General features: G+C 37.4%; 2 protein-coding genes across 2 annotated transcripts; both read left to right on the forward strand.

Annotated features, from left to right (window-relative positions):
- Positions 1-4,515: 4,515 nt before the first annotated feature.
- tal1 (T-cell acute lymphocytic leukemia 1) lies at positions 4,516-10,893 on the forward strand. The gene is given in 6 exon segments (XM_067415822.1): positions 4,516-6,554; positions 6,556-6,578; positions 6,581-6,614; positions 7,771-7,862; positions 9,025-9,381; positions 9,384-10,893. Coding segments are annotated over 6 exon segments (1,008 nt in total). The 5' UTR covers positions 4,516-6,147; the 3' UTR covers positions 9,479-10,893.
- Positions 10,894-17,644: 6,751 nt separating this feature from the next.
- On the forward strand, positions 17,645-19,731 carry pdzk1ip1 (PDZK1 interacting protein 1). The gene is made up of 4 exons (XM_067415823.1): positions 17,645-18,088; positions 18,212-18,326; positions 18,848-18,928; positions 19,181-19,731. The coding sequence occupies exons 1-4, from the start codon at positions 18,022-18,024 to the stop codon at positions 19,251-19,253; spliced, it is 336 nt and encodes a 111-aa protein (XP_067271924.1). The 5' UTR covers positions 17,645-18,021; the 3' UTR covers positions 19,254-19,731.
- The last annotated feature ends 267 nt before the right edge of the window (positions 19,732-19,998 follow it).

Here is a 19,998-nt window from a genome sequence, read left to right on the forward strand (position 1 = left end):
CTGTTTTCTTTACATAAATGATATCCTTTATCGATAATAATTTCAGTACTTCATTACTGACACATGAACAGATTACAGAAATACACCGGCTACTAAAGAGTGTATGTCGTACATGTTCTAACCATAAGGGGGCGATGCAGCATTGAGAAAATTTGCAGAAACTTTCTGAGAATTCATGACGTTGCCAATATCAAATTCTATTAGAGGGCGTAAACAATTATAAACTACCCCCTCTTATTAAATTTGGTAAAAACAAAACAAATAGTTTAGAATTAACTATCCGTTCCTTTATAGGGAATAAAGGCTGTGTCCGAAATCGCATGTGCACATATGTGGGCCACTTATTTTGAATACTTCTCGAACTCTAAAAGGTATATTCATGAATGTGTGTAGGAAGTAATCTAGCCTACAACATCACAAATGCTCTCCACTGGCCTCATGGGATCGTAAAGTGCCCATGTGCACACTTATCCGGGTAGACTATTTGGCAATTCTTTCAGGACTGTTAATTCAGACATAGACCTACTTGTCAAATACTATTTTTTGCCTACTATATAGAAGGGAAGTGTGCGATAAAGTTATAGTATGAAATACGATCAGATTCCCGAACAACAAAATATTCTTACAAGCACTCAGCACAGCAGAGTCAAAAACACACAGCGCGACTAGTGGTAGTCCGATTCCTGAACGAATGATTCTTCTGAGCCGATTCTTTATATTGACCAGTGGCAGCCGACTCCGGTTCATTTGTGCCAATAACTGAATTAAAAAAAAAATTAAATTAACTTTATCCCCAAAAAAGGCACTTAATTCAGTCAGAGCTCTAACTAAATGTATCCGACTCATTTAGCCTACCGAACCACGTTGTAGTTAGACTTTTATGAAAAACGATACATGAACAAAACGAATAAATGATTAATTTAGAAAAATATAATCGCGTCACGAGTGTTTGGTCTATTACATATTATTATATGTTATATACATTATTATAGGTCTATATATCTGTTCTGTTAAAATGTTAGGCTTAACATAACACGTCATGTTTCCCTTTTTTAGCCGATTTATTTCTATAGTCCTAACGTTAAACTTGTTTTTGACTAGTGTTTTCCAAAGTAAAATAGCCTACAATATTTAGGCGAATAGCCTAAGGATATTCAGTTATTAATAGGCCTAACGTTACTCAATTCACGGTTGCACGTTTGTCTGAGGAAACTCTCAGACAAAATCTCTCTCTCTCTCTCTCTCTCTCTCTCTCTCTCTCTCTCTCTCTCTCTCTCTCTATGATGCCCCCTGGACATTTCACTGTCGTTTAAGACTATATTTATTTGTTCTAGTTAGTTGAGAAGGGAAGAAAGCTAGGCCCAGTGAGCTTAATTAATAATCAAGGCCTTGTTTGTTTTGCCGCTCGCAGCAAACATATTGCTATGTTTACCTCAGGCGACAAATTAGCGTATATTAGGCTATAACTAAAGATTTCCCCCCCAGGGTAGCCCAAAAACGATTTTAAGTATTTCAATATTGATGTAAATTGAAATAAACTTAAGGTCCCCAACATTTTGTGTCGACTTCCTTTGGGGTGTGGTGGTAGCTATGGGTAGGGGCTGATTACAATAATAGGCCATAATAATTTAACGACGTGTTTCGCGCAGAGCTGTAGCCAAACGCACATAACTCACCCATTCATCGGGGACAGGGAGGCTTGCAGGAAACTGGTCGTGACATCAGCGCGTTCACGAGTTCGTCCTTGAGCACTGAGAATCGTGACAGGTAGGCTAATGAAGATCATCATCGGATCACGAGTCCTGGAACAGAACAACCCTTTTCCTGTTTATGGGGAAATGGGTAACAATTCAGATAAATAGCCTAACATTTCAGATAGTCTAACATTTTTAGTCGCAATGTTTGAAGAACTCAACGAGAATTCCTTCAAGTGTGAAGGGTCAATTTGAGCGCCCTCTGATAGGCTACACGGTTAGTCCGCATCTCGAAACGGACTGGGTGTTTATTATTAACACCTGGAAATAATGCAAGTAAAATTTAGAGCAGATTTATATTGAATCGAGGAAAGGTGGGGAAAAGCTCGTCATGGGAGGAAGCTGTCATGGTGGCAGTGTCTGCCAAACAGCACTAGTGCACCCAGTGGCTCTCATCCCTGTCTGATGGATGAACCCGGGGTCGCTGGCTCACTGATACCGTCTTATCGCTCTCCGCAAGGTGGTCCTTTGAGGTTTACACCAAATTCTGGCGAGTCTCGCAGGGCATCCTTCCCAAATCACTCAAAATCCGTGGCAATGAACTAACAAAGGCCCGAGATCAAAGGCTCTCAGATGATGGAGCTGATTTCCCACATATTGTATTTCATACATTCATTCATGAAGATATAGCATATCAACTGCCTTCTCCTCTATACCTGACACCTCTGCAATGTTGAAAATCACGGTTATCTGTGTTAATATTGGAGTAAATGTGTTTATGATGGGCTTTATATCTTCATCATCACCGAAACATCTTCAGTACACTCAAACAATTTGATAGACACAATTATGACGTAACTACCATTTCTCTTGCATTGCTTAGCCTACTGAATATCTATGAGCACATTTAGCTACAAATAGAAGTCGTCTGTCATTATTGTATATATTGTTATAGTGTTACAATAGCTTTTTATTAATGAATTAAAAAAGTCGGATGCACCAATTAGACGTTTTGTCAATTAGGCCTATTATATAGGCTACATTATATATTTGATTCTGTAAAAAACACAACAAAATGAGAATATCATTCTATATTCTATAATATTTAATTATTATATAGACACTTCTGGAAAAAATGGCACAATATTTAGGCCTAGTGGCCTTAACTATTTTAATCAAACATCACTGGTCTGGAAATAAGCAAGAATTGCCCAAAAGCTGTATATAGCCGTCCCCCACTTACAGACATGAGCTATGAGTAGTTTGGGCAGGAGCATTGTCTTGTTGAAAGATAACATCAGATCATTCCTTAACTTTTCATTTGTGCCCTAAATAAAGTACAATCAACTTGGATATTTAATTAATTTCATCTTAAATAAAATGACTTAAATGTGTTGAATCTGTATCACTTATAAAAAACAGGATTTTATATAAAACAAAATTGCATAACTTATTTTGATGAGTTAAAGCAATGTAAAGCTAACTTATTGGTCATATATATTTTTACAGTGCATTCTACAATATAGTTCACTAAAAGTAGCTCACCAATACCAGTAGCTAAAAAGCTCCCCACGCAATAACAGTCTCGTCCTCAATGCTTCACTGTGCTAGAGATGCATTTATTATATTTATCAGCAGATTTTCGAAGACACCGCTCTGGAGCCTCGCCATGCAACTTCCCATATTCCCAGCTTTCCCATATTCTGCCAAAAACTTCATTCTGTCTTTGATGATTTTCTGAGACAGTAATGGATTAGTAGTGCATTTGCTTGAATTTAGCTAATTTCCTGATTAATAATTTGTGGTTAAGATTAAAAGCTTAGTGTTTAGCCATTTGGGGCAGGGCTAAAAAAAAAAAAAAACTAAAAGCTACATTAAATTAAACATAAATACATGTTACGTTTTAAAGCTCCAGTTAAAAAAATGACATGCTTTAAATTCAATAAGGCATCAAAACATTGCAAACCTACACAGTAGTAAAAAATTATTTATTTCTAATTTGACACAGAAAAGAGAGACAAAAAAAATAAAATATCATCCAAGTCAGATTGATGCAGATATTAATATAATGATGGCACAGTCAATAATGATATAGCCATGTATTGCACATCCCTATACGTACATTTATTTGTTTGTTCCATTAAAAAAATGTGTAGCTTACTTCAAAATAATGTAAAATAATGTTTAAAAAATATTCACAACAGTTAATTTGCGTGTGTATTTCTAACATGTCTAACATGTTTTACTCAGTGAGGGAGGGTTATGTACATCCAGTTTAATCTAAACGCCAGAAAACGCTGAAATGTGTAAAACAAACAGCCGCTAATGGTACTTTTCAACCCTACATCCCCTGCCGATATCACTGAAAATGTGTTACTTTTGGCCGCATAATTAATTTCTGATTGAGCCCTGAAGCAGTTCAACAATATTACGCATTCGTTTTTTCCCCCCTCAATCTGCTGAGTTATTTTTTATGCATATCCATTCACAATATAAGTCTATATTTTTCTCTTCGCATTTGCCCTCGATAAAAAGCAAAATAATAATGAATCATTTCATAAATAATGGGTTTAGGGGCTTATCGACCGCACAGTGGCCGCCACTGCGCTCTTATCTCGCCTGGCCACATTGCGCCCGTGTTCCGCTCCCCATACTGAGAGGCGCGCGCTGGACGTGATGTGGAATTATATAGACCTCACTTCCAGTTCCACACAGCACTTCAGTGCATCTAAAACCTCAGACATGGATGACCCTCCACAAAATGGCTCCATGCACACACTAACATCCACCGCCCGACGACGGTAAGAGGCGAATATTGGTGTTTCTGCGCTCATTTGATACTAACGCAGCTCATAATTAGGCTTTCTATCGACGCCCGATGATTAATATAAGGTCAGGTATGATTTATAGCATTTTTATTTGGCTGTATTCGGACTTGGAGCAAATAGGCCCTTGAGCCTGCAGAATGCAGATGTCGATGTGCCATTTATTTTATAATAAAGAGCGTTTTAGACATGATGTTTTCATCTAAAGTTAAGGAATTCGATTCATTTCGATTCGATTTTCCTCACTGATGATAATGTCCTCTTTTCCGTTTAGTGTTTATAAATAATAGCCACCATAACTCCACCAATAAATGACCTAATCTCATCGATATCCCATTTATTAAACCAAAGCTGACATTTTGGTCGGGTTATCTGTTATTATAGGCTAAATAGCTAAATATGAAGTATTTCATTTTAAAGTTTGTTGCCATTGACGTGTCAAATTATTAGTGTATTTGAAACCGTAGTAGCAGTATACAACGATTTTTTTCCTCATATTTGGTCGTTTATTATTAATACTAAAATCTACTTGTTTTGGGCACTTGAATAGCCTTAAATACGAGAATTATTAAATATTTTATAATACATTAAATATGTATAATACATTATTAAATATCTGTAGAGGAAACAGAAAGACGTAAGCTATACTAAATGTACAAGTGTGTGTAAATTGAAAATGACGTATTAATATTTAGCTATCTTGTAGTCGATAATTACACAGAAAATAAGCAACATTGGAGAAAGACACATTACAAAATAACATGCAAAGAAAATTCGCAACATATTTTAACGACCAAAGCCATTAAAAAAAACCGTCAACTCTCTCTATATATTTTAAATATTAATAATATAAAAACATGCAATAGCTAATAAAAGGTCACGTCAAAATGAAAATACGCATTATCAATGCATACAAATAAATGTACAGCAATATCACCAACACAATAAATACGCTTATATGATTCCATATTGATTTATGAAATCATGTTGATATAGATGAGTTATAGTATAGTTAAAATGATAACAATACTATTAATGTTGCTCATTTAAATGTAGGCTAATATGATTAAATATGCGAATCTGGAAAAGTGTTATTGAACACGTCCTGTCATTATTATGCAGATTATTGTCGGTTAAATAAATGTAGAACAATGTTTGCAGAAGATAAGCTCTTTTCCAACTAAGACGCCGGTATGACACGCTTATCTCCAGATACAACGAGCAGAATGATGATACACAGGCTACAGGCCAAGGTCAAGGCGAGGGAAAAAGACACTATTTGATCAAATATTTTAGTTTGTGCGTTTAGGCAAACGTGCTTATATTCTCACAGGCGAAAACGCGTGGAATTGATCGCGCGGGCCTTTGCAGTTGTGCGAGACACACATGACACGTGCTGTCATAGAGCTGCGTTACTGTACTGTCAGTGTTTCCAGTCACGCGCGCACCGAGGACAGAAAGGATGCGCGTAAAAACGCTGGCGTTCAATCAATGTGCATAAAGGTGTGTGCTTTCACAGGTGACCTCCGATGAGAAGCTAAACAGGCGCAGGATTGGTTGGGAATTACAATTTCCTTTGGATACCACTATATATAAGCTTTTGGATTTTTCTGGAGCTGGACTTGAGGATGATGGAAAAACTGAAATCCGAGCAATTTCCGCTCAGCCCGAGCACGGAGGGCTGCGGATCCCCCCCGCGCGACACCGCGCCCGAGGAGGGGGACGCATGCGGGAAACAGGAAGGCACGACGGCAGAGACAGGAGAGCATCACCTCCCCGAGGAGCGCGTCCGCGTCCTTAATGGCGTTGCCAAGGAAACGGCTCACCACGCCACCGAGCTAAAAAAGGAAGTGGCGGTGATCGAGCTGTCCAGGAGAGGAGGGAGCGCGGATATAAAAGGCAGAGAGCTCAAGGCAGACATCAGCCATAAGGTGCAGACCACCGAGCTGTGCAGACCACCGATTCCACTGCCTCTGCCTCCCAGAGACCCGCTGAGCGACACTCGAATGGTGCAGTTGAGTCCGCCCGCTTTCCCTCTCCCGGCACGAGCGATGCTCTACAGCAACATGACGCAACCGCTCGCCACTATTAACAGGTAACCAGACTTTTACGCATTACGTAAAGAAACTAATACTTCAACTTAAAGATGAAAAAAAAGATGCATTCGTTTATTCTATTATTCTTCCATATCGTTTTGTTCGTGATCATTTAATTTGCAGATCTTAAAATCCTTAATTTCTCGTTTTGATATTTTCTTAGCACTATAAACCTGTAAATATGATTTTTGATGTCTAAAATATTCGGTAACGCCAACGATTTATTTTACCAATTTAAATGTATATTGAATGACCATAAAACTGTTTTTAAATAATGAAATATAGGGCTTACAATAAAATATATTTCGTTTATCAGAGATCGTTTTCTCCTTATTTGATCATGCACAGTTTTGTATTGTACAATATAATATTTAGTAATGTTTTAGTTATTCTTTTCTATTTCCATTCTATATATTTTACATCTAGATTAAAGATGTAAGTACTTCGTATTCTTTATCAGCAACTGAATATGTTAAAGAGAAATTTGATGCATTTAAATGTATTTGATATATTTTTCAAGCTTTTCAGTACAATTTATGTATTTGAGTGCTTTCTATTCTATAACATTTGAATGAATAAACTGCATTTAGGACCATTATTTAATGCATTAAATTGGACTATATATATATATATATATATATATATATATATATATATATATATATATATATATATATATATATATATATATAGTTTTGTTCTTAAATTGTACAAAAAAGCTTGAAAAATATAAAAAATACATTTAAATGCATCAAATTTCTCTTGAACATATTCAGTTGCAGATGAAGAAAACAACATACTTATATATTTAATAGAGATGTGAAACATAGAATGGAATATTATTTATATCTATATATATATTTCAAGCTTTTCTGTACAATTTAAGTATTTGAGTGATTTCTATTCAATGACATTTGAAGTATAGATGTGAATAAACTGCGTTTAGGGCCATTTTTTAACGCATTAAAGTGTATTTTATATATATATATTTTACACGATTTTCTGTACAATTTTAGTATTTGACTGCTTTCTATTCCATTCTACTCTGTGACATTTGAAGTATATAAATATGAAAAAAACTGCATTTTAGGACCATTTTCCATGCATTAATTTGCTTAAATCGGTGTACTGAGTGGTGTATGCGTTTCTCCTCAGTGGTTTTGCTGGAGATGGGGATCAGTATGGGATGTATCCCAGCAGTCGAGTGAAACGCAGACCTGCACCTTATGAGGTTGAAATCAGCGATGGTAGGAGCATTTTAGATCTTTCTAAGTACGGTAAGCCACTCTTTGGCTGTGCTTTTCTCTTTTTCTCTCATCTCTAAATTTCCCTCCATCATCTCAGTCTCTCTCTCGCCATCTTAAAATCACACCAAGCACTATTTAGTAAAACAAAATGTTTAACAAATTTGGTAAAAACTAGAGCACACAAACAGATTATCTTTATATGGGGTACTTATCATCAATAAAGTTCATAATATTAAAATGAATTCATTTTCTAGCAGGGATTGATTATTTGCAATCCCACATTTTCATGCACTTTAATGTACCATTTGTTAGCAAATAATGTCACTTAAGTTGCACATGCAAATTAAAATGATGTAAAATAAATATTATTCAGCTAAAGTGGCAATTACCATAAACGCCACCAATATTTTTGCATCCTGGATTGCGTGAAAATGCATTTCCTCTTCAAATAAACAGAGAACAAAATATTGTTGTGAAACAAAGACTATTTAAGACAGAAAATAGCATGTAAGAGAGAAAAAAATGGTTACAGTTGCCAATAGGAACCAACCCCCCTAAAAAAAAATCAGTGTATGCACACGAGAGATAGCTGCGAGTTGCCTATAAAAATGCAAATATGAGTCAATGTGTTTGGCTGCGAGTGCTGAGACTGAGATGTGGGATTCTAATGAGACGAAAACGCGGTATGCATGACACAATATGAACTTAGATGATATAGAAGAGAGTCAAATGTGATGCTGCCTTCGCTGCCGCTTTAAGACAATTGCGGAAAATGCTTTAAATTATTCCTTAACTCAAGAGGTTGGGAATCCGTTTAAATAAGTGTAATTATATGAAGTCACTGGTGCATCCGGCAAAGTGAAGCATTGATAGCCCTGTTCCAACAGAGCTGTCTAGGATGAGAAATGGCCCTGAATAATTGAATGTAAAATGCCATAGATAATAGAAAGGTTAATTAATTCTTGGCTAAATAGGGGGAGATAAAGAGCTAATCTATCGGTGAGAAGTGAGTGAACACCTTAGGTGTGTTCACAAGGAAACCACTGTTAAAGCACTCAACCGTGACGTTAAACGCCGCTGATTTGTTATGAACAAGAACTCACCCTCTAAAGTAATGGTTGGGAAGGAATTTAACCTAACTGTACTTTCTCTGCTTTCACAGGTTCGCAGCCCAAAATCGTGCGACGGATTTTCACGAACAGCCGCGAGCGTTGGCGGCAGCAGAACGTGAACGGTGCCTTCGCGGAGCTGCGCAAGCTCATCCCCACCCACCCTCCCGACAAGAAACTCAGCAAGAACGAGATCCTCCGCCTGGCCATGAAGTACATCAACTTCCTGGCCAAGCTCCTCAACGACCAGGACGACATGGTGGGCGGAGACGCCCCCGCCCGAGCCAACCGAGACGCGACCCTAGTCCGGGACGACCTCCTCCAGGAGATGCTGAGCCCCAACTCCAGCTGCGGGAGCCTGCTGGACGGGGACGCCAGCCCGGAGAGCTTTACCGAGGACCAGGACTCGTCGGTGGAGTCCAGGTCTTCGGCGAGGGGACTGCATCATTCCAGCCTCCCGCTGGACGGAAACACCCAGCGATGACTGAGTTGGCGTCAACGGACTGACTTCTGGAGGCCCGGGTTTGAGAGGGCGCGGCGCTTCATGGACCTCAACTAGCGTATGTCGTGTGCAAGCATATTCTTACGTAAGACTTTCTGTTAAGCTCTTCTCTTCGCGCTTCGATGCTAAGGTGCCCTCCGTGGTGAAACGCTGGTACGGGGGAAAACGTCAGGTAGATTTTCAGTCCACACTCAGTTGCTTAGACAGGATCGCCACCTGAAAACGACAAGAAAACAGAAGATTGAATGGTACCCACACCTCATCAGGTACACCGTTGGTAAGGAGGTCATTGGAAACAGCAGGACTTTTACAGCAAAAATGAGCGTTCGGAGAAGTCAAGTCCTAGAAAAGGAGTTCACCCAAAAATGACAATTGTGGCATCATTTACTCACCCTCATGTCATTCCAAACCTGAATTTTTATCATCGGTGAAACCCAAAAGGAGAAAACTCAAGTCAATGGGGTCCAATTTGTTTGGTTTTTGGACCCCAATGACTTTCATTGTATGGATAAAAACATATTTTTTTTGTTTCTGGAGAAGTTATAAACTCCTACAGGTTTAGAGTGAATTAAGAGTGAGTAAATGACGAAATGATGACCCGGCTTTGGCTTTTTGCAGCATCTTTGAGACAAATGTGTACATACTGGGAATTTGAAGTATTATTCACATCATTGACAATAGCAACAATGCTATTTTGGGAAAAAATATCACCATTTTGTAAATGGTTTTTCAGTATTATGTTTCGGAACAGGCATTCGAGAAAAATGGTGGAGGAGGTACAAGAATGTGTACATAACCCGGGATAATGTTGTGTGTCTGTAACGATGCCCCTTGTTCCTTTAGACTGTTCTTTTGCATTGTGATCATGGTACACCATTAATTCGCATCGCCATCTCCCCTTCATTCACTCGTTTCTTTGGCTCAGACACCCCTCCAACCCGAGCATCTCGCAATGACGCATTCATCGAGTAACGTTCTGTCACTTTATTTGACTTGTATGAACTTGATCTGCTTTTTAGCAGAGGAATGAGTAACCAGTCTTGGTACCTTTAAGTCTTTTATTGGGTATTAAATGAGCAAACAAACAAAAAAAATTGTTATTTTAATGTGATATTTAGTAGAAAGACCTTTGTTGTAAGGTGAAAATCTATCTATGAATATATGCAATGTTATATCTCACAAATTTTATATAAAAACCCACAAAAATAAAAAACACAAACCTGAAAATGTGTGCTATTGTTATGAAAAATGAGGTTGTGTCAGATTTTCATGAGCATTTGTCCGCTGGATATTCCGTAGATATAAATGTCTGAAATATAATAGCCGTTTCTGTTGTCATGGCAACTGTAAAGGTAGAGAAGGAAAAAAAATATCCAGTGGAGCGTTTTACGAAGTGTCAAAAACACAGCAGACAGGGATTAAACAGAAGAAAAAAAAATACTGTCAAGTCACTCAAGCTAGTCGGGACTTAAAGAAAGAAAATACAATGTATTTTTATGTAAGGAACAAAATGTTAAATCCCCGACATGAAAAATGAATACAGCTGGATGTGATAACATGAAATACCTTCAACAAGATTTAGATTGCGCCATAAAGTGCAGGCGCTTTATACGCTAGAAACATTGAAAAGGCCTATCTTGTTTTAAGATTCTGAGGGTGTAAGGACAGTCAGGGTCATAGCAGGGTGTGTATGGGTGTCTGAACCCTGGGAATATGAATCTAAAGGCTGATAAGAATCAAAGCCAATGAAAAAGCCATCGGTCGGTCTACTAGCCCCATGGGGCTCTGCAGGGACTGTGAAAAACTGATCCAAGGGCAGTTCCCAGACCGATTACTGATCCACACCCATATGACCTTGTCAAACACTTTCCATCCTAACAGCTAAAGGACATGAGGGACATTTCAGACAAAAGGAATTCAATTAAATAAGTGTCATATCAAGAGGAGGTAGTGTGCAATCACAAATACACCGTTTACAGTCTCAATATTGTGGTCGCTCAGTATGAGGATGGAAAATTGGCTCTGAGAGAGAAATATTGATAGTATTTATTTTGTCTGAAATGTCTCTCATGCCCTTTAGCTTAAAGGATTCAGAGCGCATTACAGTATTTAAAATGAATAGCTTAACTATTAACAAGAAAATTTGGTTATTATTTAGGCTCATTTTGTTCCAAACAGTTGGTCCAAAAATATGCATTATAATAAAATTAAAATGATTTACTTATTTATGGTGCTTAATAAATAAAATAAAATATTTTTTTTATATTTTATATTATATTTGATCAAATAAAATATTATTAGAGGATTATTAGTATTAGTATTATTAAAGTAATAGTTTTTTTCAACAAAAAATCAACAACAAAAAAAAAAAAATCACCATAATATTATTTATGCTGGCTTGACAAAACTTCACCAAAATCACAATCAATCAATATTAAATGTCTAATATCAATGAAAAGTTATAATTTTATATAATAATATATTTTTTTATACAATTTATACATTTATAATGGAATTGTACAGCACTTTGATACACTCTGTGTTTTAAGGTGATGAATAATATTATAGTATTATTATCGTAATTATAATCATATTAATAAATGTATTTTATTTCATGTTTATTTACGTATGGCGAGTAAACAAAAACAAAAATCACCAAAAGCACAATAAATAAATAATAATATATTATACATAATAATGTATTTATTTATTTGTTTTTGTCGTTTTGGGAGCTCTATGCTTATATAATCATTGTATGGAAAAGAGCAGCCAATACAATCTTAAAAAAATAAAATAAATAAATAAATAAAATAAAAAATCACAGAATAAATGAAGTCATACAGGTTTTGAACAAAATAAAGCCGAGTAAATGATGACAAAATTGTCATTTTTAGTAAGACTTACATAAATTGCATCACAGATCTGAATCAAAATTAGACGTAACTATTAACACAAACATGTTCTATTTATCTAATTTGGTACATTTCACTCTGAACAATAAAACTGTGGGTTCAATATCAAGTTTTGTGCCGCTCAATTAGAGTTTTATTTGTCCATTGAAGATTAGTAAGATCTTCAATGGTGTCCGCTTCCCATGAATACTAAAGCCACATGATACACAGGCCTGTGTGTATCCCACCAGAGATTAAACACACCATCAAAACACTCTAATTCTATTAAGTCCCTTCATTCATCTCAAATGCCAATGCGCTCGCTCTTGAAATAGTGGGCTGGTGGTACGGATTCAATCAGGGATTTTTGGCGCCATCTTTTCCCTTTTTAATTAACTGCGGTGTAGAGACCATCCGCCTTTTTCCCACCAGCGGCCCCAAACCGAAGGCTACACAGCTTCAACCTGGAAGGATCTCAAAGGAGCCCCATCACAACAAAAGGACATGCTTACCGACTGATAAAGACCACCATTACCCTGAGATAACTAGACAAGGGGAGAGAGTATTCAATTAAGACGCCCCTCCTTCTGGGGCAAGGACGTCCCAGTGAACCTCCCAAAGGTCTGGTTCTCAGAGGCAGGACAAGCCAGTGGAAAGAGTCTCCACTGAGGTCTCTCATGGCTATCTACCACACCATCGGCAGAAGTGGCTCCCTTGGGGAGCAGGCCGGTATTTTATACGAGGTGTTAATGAGTGGGCAGGACGCATTTCTGGTTATAAAGCGGTGCTAATTTCCTCTGGGCCGTGAGATGCTCATGTGTCCCTTGAGTCCAGAGGAGGCGGATCGTGGTCCTCATCCAACTCCGCCTATTTTTCTCTGTTTTGGTCTGTTAATCATTTGCTTTGTCACTCTTCACCTCAAGAGCGCTGTCTTGTGTGCTCTCATCTATTGTGGTTTAATAAGATGGGACGAAAACAGTCAGCAATGCCCTCAAGTTCAAACAGTCCTTCACCAACTTGTTGTTGGTTAGTCAAGCGAGGTGTTAAACAGAACAATGTGTTGTCTGCTTGAAATAATGCTCTAAAAAACAATTTTTTGGGGGAATATTTCTACTGGAAATTGGTTTGCGATGTTCAAACAGTGGTAATCTTTAAGCAAAGTACTGTCTTTTGCTGTGCAGACAGATCGTTTCCATTGAGAGAAATGCCACGGTTTGCATAGTCTAAAAGGTCAAACAGTTTTTGGGGTTATTTGTAAGCATGTCGAAAAATGTGGGCACTGACAACTTTAAAAGAGCTAAAATATTTTAGGTTGTACAGTCGTATCACTGATTCTGGACAATTACGAGGTAAAATGACTCATAATGTGCGCTCATGACTTCCTGATTGCCGGAATTTGCACTTTGCATGCCTGTCCCAAAGAGTTTACATTGTATTGCCGCTTGAGACAAATGTTAGGGGTCGATTAAAATTGTCTGTCTTTGATGGCTTACTGTGATTTGTTTATCGACAGACATTGCCTTTGTGATAAACCTTAGCCTCTGACAAACTTCCGGCAGTGTCAGAAATATGACCACCTGGTTACATAGATGTGAGTTTGCGGGACACGTGTCAGAGATATATATTTACTACTATTATACTGAATTTTCTTTGGAAAGCCTATTTGGCAATACGTTGGATGACGTTTTAAATAGCCAATAATAATAATAATAATAATAATAATAATAATAAATGTTAATTTTATCCGGCCAGGTTCTAGTGACACAATGTAATTTACAGGACCCATTCAGTCAGTAACAGGCTGGTATAGGTAAACACCAGTAAAATACATTTCTTTGAGTAGCGGCTAATTTATTAGGCTATGTGCAAACATTAAATGCGTGCGGTTTACTGGATTCAGTGCATCTTGAACTTGAATTTAGTTTAATCAGGATGCTCTTATATTGTGTCCAGGCTGGTGTAGCTATATTTAATGACTTTCGACGAGGTCGTCACTGATTCCTTTGCTCCGTCAGGCCTGAAAGTAATCCTGAAGACCTTGATTAGCAGGTTCAGGTGTGTTTAATTAGGGTTGGAGTTAAGGGTTAGTTCACCCAAAAATCTGTCATTAATTACTTACCCTAATGTCGTTCGACACCCGTAAGACCTCCGTTCATCTTCGGAACACAAATGAAGATATTTTGGTTGAAATCCGATGGCTCAGAAAGGCCTTCATTGACACCAATGTCATTTCCTCTCTCAAGACCCATAAAAGGCACTAAATACGCCGTTACAAAGCCCATCTCACTACAGTTTTTCTACAATAATTTTATGAAGCAACGAGAATAGTTTTTGTGCGCAAAACAACTAAATACTGACTTATATAGTGATGGGCCGATATCAAAAAAAAGATTCAAACCGTTATGAATCAGCATATTGATTCATGATTCGGATCATGTGTCAAACTGCCAAACTGGTGAAATCACGTGACTGGCCGAATCAAGAATCGATTCATAATGTTTCGAATCTTTGTTTTGAAATTGGCCCATCACTATACAAGTCGTTTTTTCGTTTTTTTGCGCACAAAAACTATTCTATTCTCGTAGAGCCACTGTAGTGAGATGGACTTTGAAAGCCATCAAAGCCTTTCTGAGCCATCGGATTTCATTTGTGTTCCGAAGATGAACGGAGGTCTTACGGGTGTCGAACGACACTAGGGTAAGTAATTAATGACAGATTTTTCATTTTTGGGTGAACTAACCCTTTGAACTCCTCAGGACAGTGTTTCTCCAGAAACTGAGGGGTCGATTACACGACACCATCTTCAACCAAAAAAGTAAATTTTCATGCGTTTTTGTTGTTTAATTACATCCCAATAGCGTTTTGGGCCCTAAACGTTTTTTGAAAACGATACTATTATTGTGTAAACTACAAAAACACAAATTGGTAAAATAGTGACATCATGTGCATGCATGTAGGCATGTCGTTTCTTTATAAAGTGACATCGCCACCTACTGGCCTGGCGTGAATAATGCAGCTCTTTTAGTCATTCTTGGGGATCCGTGTGAATGAGGACTGTTTTGACAATGGTTTTGCCTGTAAAATGCACAGAGTAAACTCTTTAGTTTAGTACATAGTTGTCATGTACATGTACCCCGAATTTTGACAACCCTGGTGTAGATCCTTCGGGAATGGTGGGGAACAAAGTATTGGGCCATGATATACAGTCCCTGACCAAATCCAAATGTAATATCTTGTATGACTTCCATGAGCTTGAAGGACTGCATCCATGCGGTTTGGCAAGGATTCATACAATTTATTGATGAAGTCATCAGGAATAGCTAAGAAAGCAGTCTTGCATGCCTCCAGGAGTTCATCAATATTCTTTGGTTTCGTCTTCCATGCGTCCTCTTTCATCCTACCACACATATGCTCAATGATGTTCATGTCTGGTGACTGGGCTGGCCAATCCTGGAGCATCTTGATCTTCTTCGCCTTGAGGAACTTTGATGTGGAGGTGGAAATATGCGATGGAGCACCGTCCTGCTGCAGAATTTGGCCTCTTTTATGGTTGGGAATAAGAGGTAGCTAAGATTTCTTGGTATTTTAGACTATTGATGTTGCCTTCCACCCTGCAGATCTCTTGCACACCCCCATACTGGATGTAACCCCAGACCATGATTTTTCCGCCACCAAACTTCACTGTTTTCTGGGTGAATCTCGGATCCATTCGGGCACCAGTAGGTCTCCTGCAATATTTGCGGCGACTGTGGTGTAATTCAACAGAAGATTCATCCGAAAAATCCACCTTCTGCCACTTTTCCAGCGTCCATCCTTTTAGCAGGCTGTGGGCCTTGGCAAATGCCACACGGTTTTTCAATTGTCTTTTGTTTAGTGCTGGCTTCTGGGCACTGATTCGACCATGGAGGCCATTTCGAGACAGAATCCGACAAACTGTTCTGGTTGACACAGGGACTTCAGGTGACCAGGTCTCGTGGAGCTCTGCTGCAGTGGAAAATGGGCTGGCCTTGGATTTTCAAGCCAACAAACGGTCCTCTCGAGCAGTTGTCTTGTGGGGTCTGCCTGACCTGGGCTTGTCAAAAACGTCTCCAGTCTCTTCAAATCTTTTTTTTATCCTCTGTACTTGACGCTGAGACACATTGAAGGTGTCTGCCACATCAGCAGTGGATCTGGTCTTCAGCCTCTTGATAATCAAAACTTTAGTCTCAGGGTGAATCTTAGGCATGTTTGCAGATGTCTAGTTGCAGTTGATGTGAAGGTCTAGTGTACTGGGGTTCTTTTTATACACACTTGAGACCTAATTGATCCATTATTAGTAACAGGTGAAGCTCATATGACAAGGTGACAACACTTATGTCTTTGCAAAAATTGACTCAATGGGCTTTACCAAGCTGTGAATATTATAATACTTTTTGAAAGTTTAGTTTTTCACTGAAACATTATCACAAAAGCTGGTGGGATTAAAATGAGCCATTTCTTGTAAAAAAAATCTTGATTAGAAATATATTTCAGCGGCACTTTAGGTCAATTTGTACACAAGCGACAAGACTTTTGTCAGGGACTGTATATGGTAATTGTATCAAACATTACTTACAGTTTATTGAATTCAAGGTATGCATTCTACAAATAACAATATTCTTAGTGATTATATATATATATATATATATATATATATGTGTGTGTGTATGTATGTATGTATGTATATATATATATATATATATTATATTATATTATACTAAAGAACCTTTTGTGGAATGGAAAGGTTCCATGGATGTTAAGAGTTTCTTCATGTAACTATAGATAAGTAAGATAGATAAATGTAAAGTATTATCAGTAATACTACATTTATATGATTATGTGAATTTACTTACATTAAGTCAAGGTAGGCCTATACGTTTTATCAGTTTATTTCTCATTTCCGAGAATCAAAGCAATGACCCTGGCGTACGCTGTCCTCCGTTTATGTTGCAGGAACACTTCTCATGGATGAAAACCTAAAAATGCCCTGAGATAAACACATGATCAATAGGTTTTGGTAGGCTATAGGATACAGAATGACTGACTCCGGGCTGCTAAATTATTAAAAAAATAAAAGACAACCGAAGCAGTCGAAACACGATTATACAATTTGCTTACTCTAGCTAAAATGTAACTTCCACAGGAGCAAAGTGGCACTGGTGGGTTTAATGTGTCAAACAGCCCCCCAATGATCTGTTACTAATTGAAAACCATGGAATGCTAACCAGACAAATTCCGTAATCGCTGAAATCTAAAGACTCACATTAGCAGCTTATGGAGCGTCTTCATTTCTTAAATCTGCACGGTGGGATAGGACTTCCTCCACTGGATTAACAAATCTACCATCATCTTGAGAACAAAACAGCAGTATTTATGAAAGCCATGAAGGTTTATGTAGTTGATATCGGATATAACTGTGATAACAGTTGATTCAGATGTAGCTAATCAGAAGCACCCGTCACATCTCTGTTATTCCTTTGCGATGCAAGGGTAAATGATTGACTCAACCTGTATAGACCACTGGGTGTTGTCGTTTTCTTCCACTGAATTTCAGGAAACTCTTTCCTGGTTATAGAAAAGCAGGGACACAGGTCCATTCACATTTCAACACATTTGTGTGCATCTAAAGAGGAATAAACATGGGAAAACCAGTCGCTGTGCTTCCCTGGCTCCTGCTCACTCTGGGACTAGTTGCGGCTCAAGCAGGTACAGCCTTCACATATTTTTTTTGGGGAGGGAAATCTAGAAAGTTAGAAAACAGCATCACCAAGCATATAAAAGCAAGTTTTAGGTATTTTAACATACTGTTTTATCATGGGTCTCTTTTAGAGGCAGCAAAGCAAGCTCTGCCCAACTGGCTTACTGGAATCATCGCCGTTGCTGTGTTCCTCTTTCTTATCTTCATCACCTTCCTTGTGAACAAAGCCTGGTGTGAGACTCCAAGGTAAACCATTGCATCTATTTCAACGCCACACTGAAATCAGCAGCATTTGTAATATTATGGGTACAGTGTTCACCTAAAAATGACAATTATGTCATAATTTATTCACCTTTATGTCGTTCCAAACCTGAATGACTTTCATCTGCATGACACAAAAGAAGGTAGCTAGCTATTTAGAAGAACAGCCAAACAATGAAAGTCATTTGGGTCCAAAAAAATGTTATTAAATAAAAAATATGTTGTCAGAATGTTCATTTTTGGGTGACCTATCTTGTGAAATATTACTGTTAAAAATAAAGATTCCAAAAGAAGTTTTGGTAGCATTACAATAGCTAGAAGAACCATTTCTTGGTGTACATTCTTAATTTTTCTTAAATAATATGTCTTAAATTAAAGTTATTATTGAGTAATTTAACATGTTTAGGCTATTTATCTATTTAGATCACATAAATACACTATTGAGCAACTGGTTTCCCAAATCTGGTGTGTGTAAACACAGAATTTTAATCCGTTTTTCTTTTTAGCAAATCCGAAGCAGTCGTAGCCAATGAATACGCCATGACTAATGGATCATCAGCCCATGAAACCAGCCTTGACGCAGTCAGGTAATAATACCTCAATAAATACAGCTGTTATAAAGCTCAGAGTGAATCAATACTTTAAATAGACATTCCTGGGATAAAAAGATATGCTATCATTACTGATAGTGCTCATGAGAACCGTTTATGTGGCTTGAAATCACGTTCCTGAATAAACGCCTCATATGATGCTTTATGTTTAATTTAATGTTAATGATTAAAATTAAATACTGTATACTCGCTTTAGAAATGCTTTTGGAATTGACACTTGTTTTTCAGGAGCAGCGACGACCCTAACGCATATGAGAACGTGACCATTCACCAAGCGGACGAAAAAGTAACCGCAATGTAATTTCAAGGAAATGTCCACCATTAGCAGAGTCAGCAGGCCATGTTAACCTTATGTTCTGGTGTAATAAGTTATCATTTTAATAGCTGATGCAGCTCTTTCTTGTAGGAAAGTTTAGCAGTGATTTTTGTAGATTTCTTTTAAAAAAAATCCACTATAAATTAGTTGAAATTCATTCTAAGGGGAATGTGTTGATGTATCAGTTGTGAACATGATATAATATCAGATACTCAGTGTCTTACAGATATTTGTTGTACAAAAAAAATCAATATACTCTACTATTCAAGTTTTTGATGGGTAGGAATTGCAATGTTTTTTTTTTTTTTTAATAAGCGTGCGTCTCAGCAAGGAAGCATTTATTTAATAAAAATCAAAAATACAGTAAAAATTGAAATAATATTAGTTTAATTTACTATTTTAAAACGTAATTTATTCCTGTGATGCAAAGCTGAATTTTCAGCATTATTTATCCAGTCTTCAGTGTCATATTTTCTGATCAAGAAAACAATCCTATTAGTGTTTATGTTTTATAATGTTTTGTAACATTATACGTCTTTACTGTCACTTTTGATCAATTTAATGCATCCTTTTTCAATAAAATTAATTTATATTTTAAAGAAAAGGTCTTACTGATTCCTAATAATTAAATAGTTGTGTAAACTAATGCAGAAAGGGTTGGTGCGAAGGTTTTTTTGTGCATAAATTCAAATAAACCCCCCCAAAAAGTTTTCCCCAGGCATAGATTTAA

This window comes from Pseudorasbora parva, chromosome 14, assembly GCF_024679245.1.
Source record: "Pseudorasbora parva isolate DD20220531a chromosome 14, ASM2467924v1, whole genome shotgun sequence".
Lineage (NCBI taxonomy): Eukaryota > Metazoa > Chordata > Actinopteri > Cypriniformes > Gobionidae > Pseudorasbora > Pseudorasbora parva.